Source organism: Anabas testudineus, chromosome 17 (genome assembly GCF_900324465.2).
Source record: "Anabas testudineus chromosome 17, fAnaTes1.2, whole genome shotgun sequence".
NCBI lineage: Eukaryota > Metazoa > Chordata > Actinopteri > Anabantiformes > Anabantidae > Anabas > Anabas testudineus.
In genome coordinates, this window is record NC_046626.1 from 8,650,959 (window position 1) to 8,670,257 (window position 19,299).

Sequence of the window (19,299 nt, forward strand, 5' to 3'; positions counted from 1 at the left end):
GAGCAACACCTTTTACATTGCTTAACTGTTTTTGCAGTTTTACATGATTCACTCATTTTTAAAAATCTGTAAAATATGGGTTATAGCCACATTATGCACAGGTCAAGACAATAGACGGAACAGAGACACACTAACAAAACATTTCAAATATGGTTTTGTGGACACTAAAATTATGTTTGTTCTTTCATCTTTTACACTGAATTTATCTCTATGCAATGCAGTGTTGACAAATAAATAAACATGCATTATTCCTATCGAGTTAACAGCACTCCTACCAGAAAAAGTGACATTTAAGTGTACACATAAACATTAATGTGTGCATTGTTGTCTGTGGTGGATGTGGTACAGACAAGCAGCAGATGCATGAGACATGTAGAGAGGTTTCTTTACCCGCTTCCCTGTCTGCCTGGGGTGTTAGTGACTCTTTTCCTGTGAACAGGAAGCACCAGCTGCCATTCCTGGAAGAGATAACTATCAGTTAAACTACCCAGAACTCTATGACAGTATGTTTGATCATCATGCTCATATGATGTATTATATGATGAAAATGAAATACTCTTTTATTGTAACAGTGCCACAGCAGAGTAAAAACATATAGGTAGCTTTTAAATATTTATTTAACCAAAAAAACCCCCCCCCAAAAAAACATGAAAATAAATATTGAAAGAAAACAAAGTGTTGTTTTATATTGACTCCATTCAACTGTTATGAAATTCAGCCTAAATAAATGTATAAACATCTTCACCATCCAAAACTGGAAGTAAATTATTGAAGTGAATATAAGGCCGAATAAAAAATAAAACTGTCATTAAGATTTACACTGCAAATTGGCATATTACATCTAAAATGACATACAATTGGAAATTACATTGTGAAAATGAGACTATTAACCAAGCTGACTTTTTCAACTCTGTTACACAAGAAGTGGAGATAAATTATTACCTGGTGTTTTTGTTTTCCTCCTGTTGTATTGATATTTTTGCAAACTCAGGCGATACTCATTAAAATTACATTACCTAAATGAGAGCGTGGCTGCTTCAAATGTGGGCACTGCTGCACAACTGGGAAATGTTTAGAGGGTTGCATGCATGTATTGGAACTGGCACATGAGCCTGTTGGGAGGATGCACGATAAGCCAGAGGAAGTGTGTGTGTGTGTGTGTGTGTGTTTATCATCCTGTTCATTGTTTATTCCTATCAAACAAAGCCACAAAAAATCTGTGAAGCAAGGAGCTTTGCCAACACTTGCCATCAGCATCCTCCTTTTCTCCCTCCTTTTTCTCTTTCTAGCATCATCACTTGTTTCTGCACTATTCCATTGCTTACACTATAGTTTCCTTAAAGAAATAGTAGCGGTTAATATTTAAAGGGGTTAAAACTGTGTTTTAACCTTCTTTTCTCTGGTCCTTTTCTCAACAGGAGCGGCAAATGTTTTTCTGAAGACATTTGTGGAATGAAACCAGACCACGCGCATCTTTCACTCATCACGTCCTCCTTCATCTCCCTCCATCACTCTCCAGTTATGAACTCTCACCTCAGCTCCACCGCATTGATGAGGTAACGTCAAGCTCCACGTAGCGCAGCACCCACCTGCACAAACACCACCTTCTGCCTTCCTTCTGTCAACCCTTCCATCACAGCCATGGGCCAGAAGATTTCTGGCGGCATTAAATCGGTAGATGGTCGTGGGGAAAGCGGTGGCTCTCCATCTTATCGACCCCTGGTTCATCGCCGGCAACACCCGGAGCTCAGGGGTCCAGATTTCTCCAAGCCTACCAGGCTGGATCTCCTATTGGACATGCCATGTGCTGGACTAGAGACCCAGCTCCGTCATGCTTGGAACCCAGATGACCGCTCGCTTAACATCTTCATCAAAGAGGAAGATAAGTTGACATTTCACCGCCACCCGGTTGCTCAGAGCACAGACTGCATCAGGGGGCGTGTGGGATACACACGGGGCCTCCATGTGTGGAAGATCCACTGGCCTTCCCGGCAGCGAGGCACCCATGCCGTAGTTGGGGTGGCAACCTCAGAGGCGCCATTACATTCTGTTGGGTATACGGCATTGGTGGGGTCGGACTCAGAGTCCTGGGGCTGGGATCTAGGACGTAACCGGCTCTACCATGACAGTAAGAACCGAGCCCACAGTTCGCTGCCGTCTTATCCGTGTTTCCTGGAGCCGGAGGAAACATTCACCCTACCAGACTCTCTGCTAGTGATTCTGGATATGGACGAAGGGACTCTGAGTTTCATGGTGGACGGACAGTATCTAGGAGTTGCATTCAGAGGGCTGAAAGGCAAGAAGCTGTATCCTATCGTCAGTGCTGTATGGGGACATTGTGAGATATCCATGAAGTACATCAACGGCTTGGATCGTAAGTATCTCATACCACACTCACTGCATATGTTCTTGAAATCTGTCAGCTTAAAAATCTTTCAACCTGTTATGGTGATGTTAATATCAGAAAATGTCACCGATTGTGACATGCCACCACTAATCAGAGGTTGTGGTAAGATTTGAAATTTATAATGCATCTCTTTAAACTCAACAATGGTGCATTTGAGTCACTTTTTTGGCAGAAAACCGATTGAAAGTTACTTTAGTCAAATGTACACGGCTTCCTCAGTATTCAAGGGCAGTGATGACACTTTGATGGACTTTACCAGTCTCTCCACTGGGATAGTTACAAAGTTGGTAGTCACATCAAGAGAAAAGAGAGAGAGAGAGAAAATGGGAAATGTGAACAAACATTAGACACAGCTGTGTGTGTGTGTTGATGTTAATAGCTCATCATGTGTCGTCATCTTTAGCATGTGGCTTCTTTGAGAAAGAGAAATCATCTCTGTTCTATTACTTTCATTAAAGCCACACAGGAGGCTTACGTAGGCTCTTTTTTGGGTTTTATGTAAAGAGAGAAGTTGTTCTACGGAGTATTAAGTATTGATAATATGTATTGGCAGACATGTTGTTGGCCTTAGGAAATGAGAAGATGATAGTTACCTTCTGTTTTGAGTTTAGTACATTATTACACATAAAGAGCTACCGTAAGTGTCTCTGACTCATTTCACGCACATATTACTGAGCAGTTGTTGGAGTTGGTGCTTTTTTCTTTGCTTTTATGTGTAGTTTATGTGTAGTGCATGAACAGTCATTTTGACTCTTTCTTTGTTTCATTGTTCTGCAATTAATAGTTCAAAGTTCATTACATTTTACTGTAGCACTGGATCAGTAAGTTATTGTGTAACAACAGATACATATCTAGTGGTATAAGTGGGAGATGAGTTCAGAAATAGTTTGCATGTTATTTAGCATTTTTTGAAATTCAAACCCATTCTTCCCTCTGTCTGTTTATGTGTGTGTTATGAGAGACAGGCTTGTCCTTCCTTCCCAGGTTAAACAGTGACTCTTGCTAGAGGAGCACACACTGTGGAGATCACCTAAACACATGGACACACACTTGCAGGAAGAGAAAGTGTGCATTATGAAAACATGCTTATGATCTGACTCCGGGAAGGGTTCACTCTGTTTGCAGAACCCCATGGGTCTTATTTGATATCACAACAGGGTGTGTTTTTGTCTTTGATCTGGCAGAAAGCTGAAAGGAAACCCATTTCCCTGTGTAGTTTTTTTTTTTTTTTACATCTGATTTCTCTTTGCTCTGTCCTCTCAAATTTGTCTTTCTGCTCTCATGGGTCAACACATCAACGGTCTGTTTTCTATCCTTAAAAAGAGGTTATGAGCCTAATTCAAGTTTCAAATGTTTTGGTCCTAAAACTGTAGCTGGCCAATAACAATATGAGTCAGAATGAAAACATAAAATACAATTTCTGAACTTCTGGCTTAAGTCCTGCCTGACTATAGGCATGAAGTATGGTAATCTCCAACAGTCAAGTTTACTTCAAAGTACATACTTTGACTGTTGAAAACACCTCGCCTCAGCCATTTTCCATTTATGGAGCCATCTTCTGAATTTCATGGTGGATCTCTGTGTTGGGCCACCTTGGAAAATATGGAGAATATTGAGCTTGTTCATAGACGTCCTACTGTGAAATGAGGTTTGACTGTTGAAAATGTGTAAAGCTTAAAGCAGAGAGAAGAGTGAAGGTTGAAAGAAGCATCCTGATAGGTGTATGTTAAGGGAAAGAGGAAAAGGAAATAAGGCAGTAGGTGGATAAAAGGGGGTGGACGGTGGGATGTGTGTTTGAGCAATAGACACAGAGATAACAAGAAATAAATAAATTAAAACTTTCAAAAAGGAAATGAATGATTACTGTTACCCCGAGCTAATTTTCTCTGTACTGAGCTGTTTACTCACTCCAGTGTTTTCTTGTTGGGATTGTACATCGTGTCATTGAGTTAAGGGTTTTGTTGTGGAGGCAAAAACTACCAAAACTAGCAGTTAGCATCATCTTTGAACTCTCCGCCTTCCTGTTCCCGTTAAAGGTCAGCACTTTTGAGGGTCAGAGTCTGATATACACAAACTATTTGTGCAGGTTAAGTCTGTCCCCAAATTCACTACCGTTTTAAACACAGGTGTGTCCAAGCTTCTGTTAGATATCAGTCTAAAAATGTACTTATGCAACTGTGTATTCCAAATCTCATAAACAGAATAATCAAAATCATGTGTGTGAGTGTGCAGACACAAAAGGCTTTAAAGGGAGATGGGCCTCAGGTAGGGAAAGTCTACTTGGACCAGTAAAATATAAAAGAATGGCATCTGGTTTGTCATTCCATCCACACACAACCACATTCGTAGCTGAGAGATCTTTTTGGGTTATTAGTGCCCCAGTTGTTGCTCTGAATCTGAAACAATGACAGTGGTGAGAGTAGTATCTCAGGATTTAATTCAGAAAAGGTGAATGAAATAGCCTCAAGCATGCTCTCTGTGCTGCTGAGTGGGCAAAGGATATGATTGCAATCTGTGTTGAGGCTCCGTTCAATATCAGTTTCGAATTGAACCAGCTTGTCTGCCAACGGATGACTCAAATAGTGAGACTGAAGTCATTATTGCTGTCTGCCTGTGAGAGTATGAATGTGTGTGAAAGGCAAAACAGCCGTATGCACATATCATATCTTATCGCATGTTAATTGCTTATCGTTAGTGAAATATGTGTGCGTGAGCCTGCAGTGTATAAATCTGTTGTGTTTGGTTGTGTTTATGAGCGCATGAAAAATCCTCTGGGTAGTTTGGTAATGACTTTATCTAACAGGACTTCCTACGAGAAGCGACTAGATTGTTTGTGAATTATTGTCGTGAGGGGAAGCAACATGACTGCGGGGTATTAAAAAGAGATTTATAGATGCGGCGTCCCCTCGGCACAAACTGCTTGTTTTTCCTCATTGCTCTGGCTCTGGCCCCACTGCACCATGATCATCACTTTGCTCCACCTTAGATCATGGCTCCCATTCCTGCATTAACACAACACACACTAGTGAGACCTAAAACTAACAGTGCTGCGGGCTTATGGTAGTTTTGGGAAGATCACACAAAGCAATAGGGGTCAGCTAATTAGTGTAATAAGCACTAATGCGAATAAGTGCTGAGCAAGGTTCAAACAAACTGCATTATCCTGTAAATGTGATGTAAATTATTCATCCTTCCAGCGCTGTGACGTCAAAAGAGATTTTGGTCTTCCATCTAGAAGTGAGCAGATCCCTGTTTGCCAACTAGAGTGTATTTCATTTGATTGTTGCTGCATTACATAAACATGCGTAACAAATTTATTTTGTTACCTTGAAGCACTCTCTCTCTTCTGTCTAATGTGTGTGTGTGTGTGTGTGTGTGTTTGTGTGAGCATATGCCTCTCTGACACACAGCTCGGTATTCTCTCTCGTCCCGTCTCTATAATTGTACCAATTAGCAGTGCTTTGATTCGCTACAACGTGAGCTGTCTTAGCTTCAGCCCTGATATCTGCTACTTCCTCTGTTGTTCTTTTGTCTCTTCTTTTTGTAGTTGAACACATGTCAAACCAAACTCCATTACAAGTCTGGTATTTTAATGCTGCCTTCCTTATCAGCTAATATACAGGCCAACCAAAATATCATTTCAGGGCTTCTCTGAATCATTAGACCTCAGTGTTGTCTTCTAAATCCAATTTAGGACTTTGGTTGAAGGATTACAAAGTCTCCTCTTTTCTACAGTCTCTGATGGTGAAGTTTGTGTCATTGTGGTTTTTCCGAGTTGCTGAAAAGTTGACATTAAAAGCTCTTCCCACAACGTCTGATATGATTCACCAATACAAACCCCTTTCAGCCTCAGAAGGTTCAGTGGACTGGATTACATGACCAGTCATTACTAACAGAGAGTAGAAAACCGTGTGAAATGGGCAAGTTGGGTTTGAGAAATAGGAAAATCAAACAAGAAAGATGAGAGGAAGAGTAACAGAAAGGCAGAGAGAATTCCAGTAGTGTGAATAATTAAAACAAGGATCCAAAAGTAGCAGCAAACATATTGGAGCCAGGGTACAAAGGCAATGAGAGTGAACAATGAGATAAAAAGTGTGTGTGTGGGATGATGTGAATGAAGCAACATGACACTCAGCTGATCGACTTCCGGAGTTGACTCTGAAAAGGGGAATTATTAAATTCACACAACAGAACTGCATTGCAACACGCCCACACCATAACGTAAGGAGCAGTTTAAGTGCACTGTATGAGAAGTGACGAACACTCATGACGCCACTGGACATGACACCACTTCAGGGGTGCTGAAAGAAATGTGGCTTTTTTAACATGTAGACACAAAGACTCTTCTTACCAGAGACAGATGACTCTATCATTTATAGTTCAACTCACAACTACAGGCTTCCTCAAGCGTCACATTCCAGCAGATCTGTCAACATGAAGACACTTTTTTTTTTTTCCTGTAAGCTTGGCCGACACCGTGACCTCCTTCCCTCCTTTCTGTACTGTTTAGTCTGCATCACACAAGCGTACACACTCCAGGTCAGACCTAAACTGCAGAGCACTGTGATTTGTTCAAGTCCAACTTGTTTACACGAAGGCCATGGCATCGTCTGATATTCTGGCGTTTCACCCGTTGGAAGTGTTTGTAATGTTTTGGCTCTAGATAGCAGATCTAGATTTGTGTTCAACCAAATCACAAGAAACGAACTCCTCAGTTGTTCCTTGTGATATTATTAGTTTCAGCCGATAGTTCCCACAGTTCCTGCAGAGGCTTTCAGATATTCAGACTTCTGCAGCCGATGCAGAACATTAAGGGGGAAAAAAATGTAATTTGTGCTGCTCAAGGTGCTGAAAAATTGCATCAAGAAGACTTAACAAGAACATGTCCTTCCAGAAACAACTCCATTACCAGCTCCTACTGCAGAAAGGTTTTAAAATCAAAGCATTCACGGGGGCGTCTTTGGATTATCCTGTGTAACTTTGGGGAAATTGAGGAAATATGAGCATTTTTCAGTTTGTGAAAAACATAAACAGCTACATTGTATTCAGGTGGCAGAAAGTTTAAAACATTTATACGCATTTCAAAACTGCAGCATGTAAAAATACTGTATTTTTGATTAAGTCTGAAGATATGTTGAATTGAGTGAAGTGATCCTTAACTAACAGCTTATTTCTGTTTGGTTTGAGCACTTGTTCCACTGTGTTTAACTAAATGTTCTTGTTTAGTGCTGTAGCTTTGCTTCCTGGTAGTATTAAGCTATTGCTGAGTTTCATGCTGCAGATGTTGGTTGGTGCTTTACCTTAACTTTCCCTCTCACAAATGTTCGCTCTCTGTGATTCGCTTATGTGTCTCCTCTGCTTTTCACTGTCACACTTGTTTGTCTTCGGCTGCTGTTTTTTTAAATTATTTCTTTTAATTTGTCTGAAGTGTTCCTGCATTAATCAAGCCATCAGCAACATAATAAAGAGTATTCAATGTGTTTTTCTTGCACTACCCAATTCAGATTTGGCGTGCCTTCAACACCCACTTTTAATGCACTGTTGCATTGACAAATCAAAGTGCAAACTCTTGCCAATGTGTTTGCACCTGCACTATAAACTACCAAAATCATATTAGAAACACTAATTGTGACTAATTCACAGAGCCTACACAGAGCTCTGATGAAGCCACATCAACTAATACTCTGCTCAAATTGAACGTCCTTGTGGCTGCGCTCTGCACTCTTGTTTTTCACATAATGTAACAATGATGACTGTGACTGACTGCTTAGAAACTGCATTACAAGGCTTAGATGTATGTTTCAAAGCGCCTTGTGTTTCCCTCTTCATCTTTTGCTTTGAGATCTAAACACCCGGAGCTCCAGCAGGGAACTGTGGTGTCGTGTCAGTGCACTCATAATCAAATATTTAGCGCCAGAGATGAATACAAGAGAGGAGAAAAACGAAGACGAAGAAGAACATGAAAAATAAAACAAGACGGAGAAGAACAGAATAAGAGAAGAGTGGTGAAAATGGTGACAAGTAAGAGAAGATGGACCAAATGGTGGCTTCACATGCTGTCTAGCGTTAAAGCTTTCAAGAAAACACAAAGGTGTCTATGGACAAAAATGATGGAATGAATGAAGGAGCCAATCAATAGAGAGAATATGAAATGATGAATAAACCACAAAATACCAACAATGAGACAGAGGCAGCAGTGAGATGAGAGAGCGATGAGTGATCCGAGAGTGACAGCTGCAATGAAGAGTGACAGCGACAGGATGATAAAAGACAAAGACAGGAGAGAGATCAGAGCTGAAGAAGAGGAGACGTGTAGGGAGTGAGCGAGGGGCAAATTGAAAGTCATGTCAAGCGACAGATATCAGTTATGTGGAACTCATGAAAAGTGGATCCTCAGAGAGCACTGAGGCAGAGGAGAAACTGGGTACTAATGAAGGGCTGCAGGGCTAAAGGTTGATCAGTGCTAGAATATATTATTATTATTTTACATATATAATACACCTCAAGTGTCAAACACTAGAATCCACAGTAAACGTTTCACATCAAAATATGTGAAATCTACATAAGCAGAACCGGTGTGCTGTATCCTGTAAGTCAGTATCTGGATCAATGCAGGAGCTTAACAAGACATAAAGTCTAAAGCCATGTTAGCAGCTCTGTGAGGCAGCATCTCCAGAAAAAACACATTTTATTTAATACTAATATTTCATTTAAATACCTCACAGAGAAATTGGAGTGGACCTAAACTAGGAATAGCAAATGACCTTGCCTGGTCTGCGAGCTCTTACTCTCTCGGATGCATCCAACTTTTAATCGACAATCTAAAGCCCCGAGTTGGAGCGACAGGTACAACACTGACCTGGTGTAGCTCATGAACTTTAGACCGATTTCCAGCGATTAAGCAAAGTTGTAGATTAAATAGGCCTTTCTTGTTCTTGTAAAACAGATTAACTTGAATTGTTTATGTCAGACACGATTTGGAATAGTCTTTGAGTCAGCCTGGTCTTGGATTAACTAAACCAATTTCCTAAAAGAAGATTAGTTACTCCAGCGCTGCAGAAATCTGCTTTTTATCTCCAGTGATTCGGCGGCTAAACGTTACCGATTAAAAAAAACAAAATCTATTTCTGTTCATTGGTTTCCCTGCATTAATGAGCATGTATTGATTCATTTTCAGCTTTTGCAAGCTCCTTCCGACCAGAGCTACGAGCACCTGCTCTCACTAACGATCGCTAACGCAGGCGTTTGACATTCATCTTCTTGATTTAGTGTAGGACATAATCTTAATAACAAACAAATAAGACATTTTAATAATCTCATAAAGCCTTTTTTTTTTCATTAGAGTATTTTAGATTGTCTCCTGGTTTCATTTACACCCTTTCCAAGGACGCCGGTGCTACTGTTATAAAAGTGATGACAGATATAGCTGTCTCTATAGCAACCTGACTGCCAACACCTTCACCTGAGAGCCTCGCAGATTTTAAAAAGCTGGGTGTTGGAAGATTTTTGTACAACACAAAGACAATGTGTTTAGAAATTCATTCTTTTAACGTCCCCTCCCTCACCAATGAACCAGGTTGTGGGAGGTAATAGCAAGTTTGATGAGTTTTCATTTTAGTGTTGCCTTATCTTTATATGTATTTAATGTAGTTAATTCAGCCATTTCACTCTCCATTACAATAATTTAAACTCAGAACCAGACATGTTATTATCTCTGTGCCAAACCTGCTATACTGCCAGACTTTCTAGCTTAGTTACCAACTGTCAAGTGCATATTTTTACCCTATAAAACACACACCCACAAGGAGAAACCTAAATTGCATCATATTAGCTGACATAATCATTTACACATAATTTCCATTTTGACTCTGTATTTTAACGCATTGTGATTCACATTAACATAATCGTGTAAAAACTGATGCAGAGATTCCGAGAGATGGAAAAAGGAGGAGATGTACTGCAGAGCGGCGAAGAGACAAAGGTGGAGAGGAAGTGACTGATTAGCAGGAGAATAATATGTAGCTCAAGTGAAGAAGATGAAGGGATGAAAATAGACTAAAAGGCCACAGTGGGAAAGGAAAATACACAGATAAAGCGTTAAACCCTGAACGTCGGCGCTTCCGCGGGAGTAGTCACGATAAAGCATTTCCCTACTGTACTGCCAAAATGAGTGTTAAAAGCTGTGCGAAAAGTACCATTAGTTTTGTGAAAACAGAAATGGTCCTGTGCGATGGGAGACACTGAGAGAAGACGAGAGACGGCCTAGATTATTGCAGGGAGAACCTCAGAGTGATTTCACACCTGATTATCTCCCCATTTATTCTCCCTTTCTGTCAGGACTGATCCAATTCTGCTCATCTGTTCCACCCAGTCTGTGTCTGTGTGTGTGTGTGTGTGTGTGTGTGTGTGTGCGTGTGTACCTGTCCAATAAAACATCAGCATTGGTGGATAGGTGGTGCTTTTACTGTATTTACTCTATCACCGCTGTGTCATTTATGGGAGCAGGTCAGTCGCATTTGAATGCAAATAACTTCCAAAAATACATCGCAAACAGCAATAAAACGGTTTCATGGATCAGTGTTGCTCCACACTCTGTTTATCCACTACCAGCGGAGCCAATGGAGAGTCAAAGAATTATATGAGCAAGGAAAGCTGAAGAGCTGAAATCACTTTTGAAGGCACAGCAGTTGCTTCCTCACTAACTAAATAACATAACTGCTACATCCAAGGCTGCAACAGACCAGACGACGTGGGTACAATGATTTGCATCATGTTTTATTACTACACAATAAATGCACTTGATAAAAAATACTAAAACCAGACGGGTTTGCTAAATGATTTTGATACCAAAGCATTTAGTGTCTTCTCGGTTCACTGGTTCGGAGCATCATTGTTTTTCATTTATCAAATCCGTCACTAACACACACCCACACAGGTCCAGTGTTATTAAAGGGGCGATCCAACCACTCTCTAGCTCTGTAATGAATGAGAGCAAGATAATCCTCCTCAATCTCCGTCTCCTCCTTCACTCTTTGTTCAGGAAGCTGTAAGGATCGACCTCTAATCAACACTTCAATTTGGCCTCCTGACATTACCAATTTTGTGACAGGCTGGATTCCTTTGTGTCCTTTTCCTGGACTCGATTCTGTTTAAAGGTTTCTCGGGCCTCTCTCTTCCTCTCTCTGTGGCGTTCTTCACTCCGGTGAATGAAACTCACCCAATTTGTTACTTCATTAACTTCACTACTTTTTGTGGCTTGGCTGAATTAGATGTTTGTTTTCGTTTTGTCAGTGAACATTGTCAGTTGCAGCCAGGTTGTGAGCTACAGGTACCTGTAGGCACTGAGAGCTTATAGTCTGTCACTAATTCTCTGTTTTACTCAGCTGTTTTCTCACATTTTCTCTTGTGAATATACTAAAGTGAACTAATATCTGTGCATGAAGTCACTGTGAACTGTATCCATCTGTTCCTGCTTTGCACTGTTTCCGTGACAACACTTAACGTTTCCTGTTAGGACATCTTATGAGGATGATGTCATGACTTCAGTCAGGTAAAGGGGTTTGCATTAGCACTCAGGAATCCTGTCCTTTGCTGCAGAGAGCAGAAACATTGTGTAATGGATTTTGTTTATGTCCTTGAAAACCTTTTCCTCAACATTGTTAATCATGGAAACTTGACTGAGCTGACGTAGCAAGTCCCTGTTTCCCAACTCCACACAAGTTGTTTCTCTACTTTGTGGCACTGAGCAGATTTACTGGAGCTGTTTAGGGTGGAGTACACGACCCAAATCATCTCATCAGTCATTCAGAGAAATCATGCTGGTAAACAGAGAACACATTTATTTGCACAGTTACCCAGTTACTGTAAATCTGTGTATACAGTGGTAAGGAAAAGCATGTGCGACCTTTCAAATTACCTGGTTTTCTGCATGAATTCTTCCTCACAGAACTGCTCACTATTTGGTTTAAGCTCTCCCTGGGACACATTTGCCTTGTATCACGACTCCCATTGTAGCAGATTTATTTTATTTTCATAAATCTCACTTTGGGGTTAGTGACTTGCTGCATCACTGAGCTTCTGACTTTATCCTGTTACATATGTGGATAAACTTTGCAATTAATTCTACCTTTAATAATGAAGCTGTCTAGTCCCAGAGGCAGCCTTATATCACTATTGTCCCTCAACTATGTCATTATGCAGTGCAAAACATAGTGCTGCATGACCATAGATATTTTCCCTACAGTACTGTGGACCCTCCCCAGTGCTGTTGCTCTTTGGCAAACTTCAGGTTCTGTATGCAGCTTATGCCTGAAGTGTGCATGCATGTTTTGCTTTTTATTTGTTTGTTTTTGGAGGTTAAGTTACTATTTTTTCACCTCACTGAGCCTTTGGAGTTATTTGAGATCCCACTTCTGCATATAGTTTCCACAACACTAAATTGTCTCTATAGACAGTTTTAAGTAATTTATTATCATATTTATGCCTAAATGCAAACACTTTTTTCTCCCTACCTCTTATTTTGAAATCAATACTTGTTAAATACTGTTAAAATGTTGCAAGATGTTATAATCCTGTGGTGCGTTCTCTACCTCAATTACATAATCGTGGTTTATTAAAATCATGTCACACCACAACCTTCACTGTAATCTGGTTACTTATAGTAAGAGCTTGTAAATGCATGCCACACTGTACCCCCTAACAGTTCTCAGATCTAATTCTTATAAAGTATCAGAAATATCTGGAGTGCATGTCAACTCAAAGTGACAGTGGAGAAGCTCTGGCCTTTTACTCCCTTTCAAAACAAAATTAGGCAAGAGATGTAATGATTTCAGGGCAGGACATGACCCAGAGTTGACCCAATTTTCACATCTTTCACAATATGTGAAGTGTGAATAATTGTGTTTAAGGCGAAAACTTTCTAACATTGTGACATTACTGCATCAAGACATAAAGTGGGAAGTCAAACATGCCTTTAGAAGTAAACTAAATGTACTTCCCATACAAGTCAATTTGTCCAGTTTATTATGATTTTTATAGGTGCTGCTTGTGTGTTTCCAACTTTGGCACACAGTTTTTATTTACCACAAGTGTTTCTCTTTCCTATCATAGCATAGTGCACAGGGCAAAAGGTGGTAATATGAGTACTGTGAATCATTTCTGCGAGGAAATTGTTTTACTGTCTGCTTCCAGTCCCTTTATTGTTGTCTTTTGGTGCTATTGTGATCTCCTACAGAAACCATCTTTGTCTTTGTCACCTTGAGTCCTGTTTCCCTCTCTCGTGTTGCTCATGGTTTCTCACACATTTCATTTTTGAAGTTATGAAGTTATGGCTTTCGTTGGTTTGTCCACTATGTCCCTTTGTATCCTCTGCTGTCCAACCCCGCCCCCCCCCTTCACACTGTGCATCTTCTGCTATGTCTGTCACTCTGCCTCTAGTTATCCATCACTTTATCTCCATCTCTTTAATCTAATTCACGTTGCCCCTTGATCCCCTCACTGGGCTCTCTGCCGAGGCAGCTACTGTAGCTTGCTGTGTTGGCTGGTGCTGTTGCAGACCAGTCCAACCCCACACTGTTGCCCTGTCTGCTGACTACTAACATTATTTCATTGTAGTTTTTCATCATGTAGTTTTTGTACGCCAACAACATAAGATTGATTAGAATGACATAATATAATGTACAAATAACAATCATGCTGATATTTTTAGCTGAAAACACTGGGAAACTGTGAAAATAGGTTTATCTTAATATCATTTGTGTTATTGTGAGCTGAAGATTAGCAACTAAATACAAAACTTAAGGTTTTTATTGACCATTGGCTGTCGATATTGTACAGTTTCACAGACACTTTGGGGTAAATCTATGTTGCTAGGTTACCTAAAGTGAGAAATGTGACATATAATGAGCTACAGCTTTACTGGACCATGAGAGCACTGGACTCTTTATCTTGTGCTTTCAATTGGAAAAAACATGCTGAGGTGTGTCCTGTTGCAGAAACACTAAGAAACTGCTCTGCGTTGAAAGTGAAAAATATTTCAGCTTTAAGCTGAAGACGCCGCACATCAAATGCCTAGTCAGATGTGTCATAGCAACAGCAGCAGCTTTGAGAAGAGCTTCCTCCAAGCAGCTGTTGCATTGCCTGACAGATCAAAGTGTCCTCAGAATCAGGATGAGTCTTTAGCGCCATGTCGTCCGCTTTTTGGAGAGCACTGCTACTATTGGGTCAGTGTTTGAATGGAAAGCTCATACAGGGTAAGATGCGTATTTCCTCAGTTTAATAACTTCACTTTACCTTGTCGGAGTACACTTGTCCAATGTTTTATAAAAGGAATGGACTCTGGACCAACAGTGATCATAGATATTACGTAACCTGCTGATTTCAATAAGTCAGACCATTCACTTATATAAGTCTAGGAGACAGTTTTACATATTGTGTAATATATAAACTGGTTTGTGGCCAGTGAGTGTTTCACGAATCTGATAATGAGAGTATACTCTATCCTGTGCTTTGAAGCTCAATAAAATTCCAGTTGAGTCATGATTTTCTAAGATGTGTGAGTACACGGTCTTGAAAAAGAGACTAAAATGTTCAAATAAGCTGAGAAAACTAGTTTAGCATGAACCATTCAAAGGTATAGAAAGGTTCAGTTCAATAATAACCTGTTTTTTTTAACATCCAAGTCATAAATGTGCCACCCAGATATATGCATGTAGACTTTAATTCCCAAGCAAACACACTCCCAAATAATATGACTGATTACTTACACTGTCTAACCAGGAGGCACTGACTTAATAAAACCCTGTAAACGCACTGTAGCTTTCAGTTGCTCCGCAAACCACATTAGTGTCGCAGCTTTCCATATCTAATTAAAGATGTCGCGGGGGGGAAATATTACGTCTGTACACTATCTTCACGCTGATGCCCTGGCATATGTCACAAATGAAAGAACAAGTTTGGGTTGTTTTTGGGCAGTCTGTTAGATTTTTTATTATTCTTATTATTACTGTACAGCTATAAAGAGCTGAACCAGAGTGTTTTTTAAAACTGTTTATTTGCATTTCAAATGGGATTTTGTGTCCCTGCCTGACACTCTGCGCCAAGACTGACCCCGTTGGTTGCAACGCAACTGTGCGTGGCATCATGACTGTGAGCCAGAGATGAGGATTAAGTGTCTGTGTCAGTCGAGGGAGAGACAGCAATTCCCTGAAGCCAACTGGCAATTTGTTCAGATGTAATGAAATGGGTGTTGGACGTCCTTCAGCTGTGCCATAAAAAACATTGATTACCTCATTTTTACACACTGAAAAAAATATGTAACAATAATAATGACAACTTTAGTGCTTAGAAACCATTTGTCTTTATCGCTGTTTATTCTGTTAGTTTTTCTTTTAATAACTGATTCTTCTGCATTTCCCCAAGAAGGAAAATTAGACTTTAATTACCAGGGTATGAGAGAATGCAGCATAGTCTCATGATTCATAAATGTTCCCAGTGTTTGGGAGCAAAGCATATCTGGGGAGAGAGCTGAGGCCTGGGAACAATGTGTCACATTCCTGATGATTTCAGTAGCAAAACCAGCCCAAATCGAGCACCGCTGCTCTGAAAGAATTCATTACAAACCTGCAAGGAAGCTGAACAGGAAACCAACAATAGATTCACCACAGAGTCGAGTGGTAGCAATCAAACCACAAGTCCTTGCAGAGAAGGATTTAATTTAATCTGCATTCGAGATGTAGAATTGTTGCCTATTAGGAGCTAGAATAAATAGCTTGGCATGTAATGTTTGTATGAAAATCCACTTATTTGCAGTCTTTCTAAGTTAGATGAGAAGATTGCTGCTGCTTCCTCATTAGTATCTATCCATCATCTGATGAGCTTAACATTGCATAGCATGAAGACTGACATAGCGAGAGCTCGACGTTTCCATACTAGCAACTGCAAAACGCTCATCGTTTTCAGACTGTGAAGTGGTGTCTGTGGAGCAGGAAGCAGCTATAACGCCCTGAATAGTCGAGCCTCTGAGGCTCAGAGTGTTTCCAGTTGTTTGCAGGTTTATTGCCTGTGGCGGAGAGAGAGTGTGTGTAGCAGTGTGATGTAAATGTGTCACTGGTGGCTGCAGATGTTAGAGAAGCCCTGGGACAGTCTTTACAGCAGGTTAACAGAGTCTGTTGTAATTAAAACACACAACTGTGTTCACAGTCCCATTATGCAAGCCTTCTGATTGGACTGAAGGCTGACCTTTGGCATGGTTGGCACGGAGCCGTCATTCCACTTTTCACTTCTCTGCTCTCCTTTTCTCCCTCCATCTTTGCTCTCCTTTCTTCTTGCCTTTCTCCTCTGTTGTCGGAGCTTGTACCTACCTGGCAGTCCTGTTTTCTCAGTCTTAGGCTCTTCCTTCATCCTCTCCTCTTCATCTCTGTTTATCTTCCTATCCACACACTCGCCTTTCTCCCTCCCCAGGCAAACTTCCTGTTCTTCTTCGCGCTGGTCTTCGTCCCCTCTGGCTTTGGTTTTCTCCTCACTCTTCCCACTTTCCACAGTTCTCTCTCTGCCTCCAGTCGAGCTCTCAGCTGCTGCTCTCTGTGGTTCCATTCCTCCTCCACCCTCTGGTACATGTGAAGGGAAAAGTGCCATCCACCGTTCTCCTGCAGCATGTCTTCCACTTTGCTCAGCAGGTCTCTCACCTGCTCCTGCTCTCCTTCCTTCCTCCCATCCGCCTCATGTCCTCCATTCTCCTTTCCTGCCTTCTTGTCACCTTTTCTCCACCACGTGCTCTCTCTTTTCTTCCTGCCTCCATTCTCCTGCTTTCTATTTTCTTGCTTATTATCAAATACATGGTGTCGATAGCGGCACTTGTTCATTAGCCAGTGCAGGGCAGGACCTCCTGATTGGATATGTTCCTGTATGCTATGCCCACGTCCCCTCAGCCAGTCTCCAAAAGTGAACAACACCATTGTGTGTCTCCAGACTGCGGAGGTGAAGAGCTCCATCCTTCTCTCTATTGCTCTCCTCTCCTGCTCAGTGAAGTCCAGCACAGGGATCACTAGCAGTACAACATGAGGTCCTTCTGGTCCACACAGATCCAAAGCTCCCAGCACTTCAAGTTTCTCCTCTTGAGGCACAAACTCCTCAGACGAACCCCAGCCCCGTGCGTCCACGACAGTCACGTAACGTCCAGCGGTGACAGAGCTGGCTGCTGTGCTCGTCCCACCTCCTCTGATGTCAAAAACCAGTCCCCGACCCAGCAGGGTGTTGCCCGTAGAGCTCTTTCCTGTCCGCTTGGGACCGACGAGCAAAATCTTAAGTCCTTTGGAGGCTGTAAAGAAAAACAAATGAAGGGACACAGAAAGAAAGTTTTAATCTGCAGCTGATCAAGTGCAATTTTTACTCAGCCACTAGTAATCCAAACATCTTGTGAATCATATTTTTGGATTTACTATAAATTAAACAAAAATTTCTGCTGAAAACCTTTGGTCCTAACAACTCTCATTAAAATGGGATGAATCAGTGGGCACTAAACAAGTCAGCCAGTGTATTAACTCCTAGTGTGTATTAAAAGAGATGAGATGATAAATGACTGGAGCCTTTACATGGAATCTTCCAACACATTCGTATGTCAGGTTAAAAATAAATGCATAAATAAAAATCACTCACCAACATTACCAGGTCCGTTCCAGCTTCCCATTGTGATCGTCTTAATCTTAAACCTAAAAGGTAAAGTGTGGAGTTATGTCTCTCTGATGCCGCTTTCTTCTGTACTTATTGTCAAATGGTTTAGCTGATCAGCACTTAGAAGCACCTCCCAGTTTTTATTGCTGACTTTGCATTCACGAGGAACGTAAAACTATCAAACTCTTTATAATCCTTATCAAAACATTCCCTCTTTCAGGAAGGCTACATCTGAATTTCTACTTGTTACTGATTTACAGAGGGATTTAAGCTTTTCGTCAGCTTTTATGATTGTTTAACTAACGTTGCTCATTGGCGAGTGCTTCCAAAGAGTTTATTTACTGCATCTATAATCATGAGATTAGATTAGATAACGCTTTATTGATCCCCAGAAGGGGAAATTCACGTGTCAGAGCAGTGGAGTAAGATTGGCATCAAAAGTTAAAAACAACACAACAGAGTATATCTAGAATCTAATTAGCTTAAAACAAAAGACACAAACCTTCTGACATCACTTCTAAAAAATGAAATGAAATCATTTTCGGTTGTTCAAACAAGTCACGAAAAGTTCCTCTGATTTGTGACATTTTCTCTGTCACCATAATAAACAAATGAAGCGATGTAGTCCCAACAAACATCGGCTGATTGCGTGTTTATTTCCCCCTCATGTTGAATTCCTGCTCGTCCACTCTGCCGCAGAGCCTCGTGCTCCCTGTTTACCTTCCCCCGTGATTGTTTTACAGCTTTAATAGCTGTTTTCGCAGGTTCAGTACTAAACCGTCCACGTCGGACGCTCTTATTTAATGTTTCGGCTACATTCATTTGTGATGAAACGCTGTGATTTACATCTTTGTATCCATCTGCCTCATCAGCTTACTTCACTTGGTGATTTCCCACATTACTCAGACGTGGAGCGATTTCCAGACAGCAGGTACAAACATGCTGCAATCAGCTGCAGGCTGCACTTCAGGTGAAAGTGCGAGTGAACGTTAGTGATAATCGCACATAATTCACAGCTGTATTTTACTCTAAAGAGAAGGTCTTTTATCTCTTCCTGTAAATCAGCTGATTTCTAATTTAAAACCGGGGAGGTGGAGTATCACACTGCAGTGTAAAGTTACACCTTTCTGTCTCTTTCCCTCTAACCTCATACCTCTTGCCCTGTTTTTGTCCTCGTCTTCTTTTTCTGCTGCTTCGGTGTGTGTGTGTGTGTGTGTGTGTGT

General features: G+C 40.9%; 2 protein-coding genes across 5 annotated transcripts in view; one reads left to right on the top strand and one right to left on the bottom strand.

Moving 5' to 3' along the window:
• The window catches only part of LOC113171784 (SPRY domain-containing SOCS box protein 4-like), a 62,147-nt gene that overhangs the window by 31,475 nt on the left and 11,373 nt on the right, over positions 1–19,299 (top strand). For all 3 annotated transcript variants that reach the window (XM_026374472.2, XM_026374471.2, XM_026374473.2), the window contains exon 2: positions 1,419–2,374. In XM_026374472.2, coding sequence (XP_026230257.1) covers positions 1,642–2,374 — 733 coding nt within the window. In that variant the 5' untranslated portion in view covers positions 1,419–1,641. The remainder of the gene's footprint in view (positions 1–1,418; positions 2,375–19,299) is intronic.
• zgc:136870 (uncharacterized protein LOC664693 homolog) lies at positions 15,297–19,274 on the bottom strand. 2 transcript variants are annotated; one of them, XM_026374470.1, is made up of 3 exons: positions 18,579–19,274; positions 18,062–18,114; positions 15,297–17,723 (listed from the first exon to the last, which is right to left on the bottom strand). In XM_026374470.1, the coding sequence occupies exons 2-3, from the start codon at positions 18,090–18,092 to the stop codon at positions 16,828–16,830; spliced, it is 927 nt and encodes a 308-aa protein (XP_026230255.1). In that variant the 5' UTR covers positions 18,093–18,114; positions 18,579–19,274; the 3' UTR covers positions 15,297–16,827. The 2 variants fall into 2 exon arrangements, with proteins under 2 accessions (XP_026230255.1, XP_026230254.1); XM_026374469.1 differs by having other exon boundaries at positions 18,062–19,274.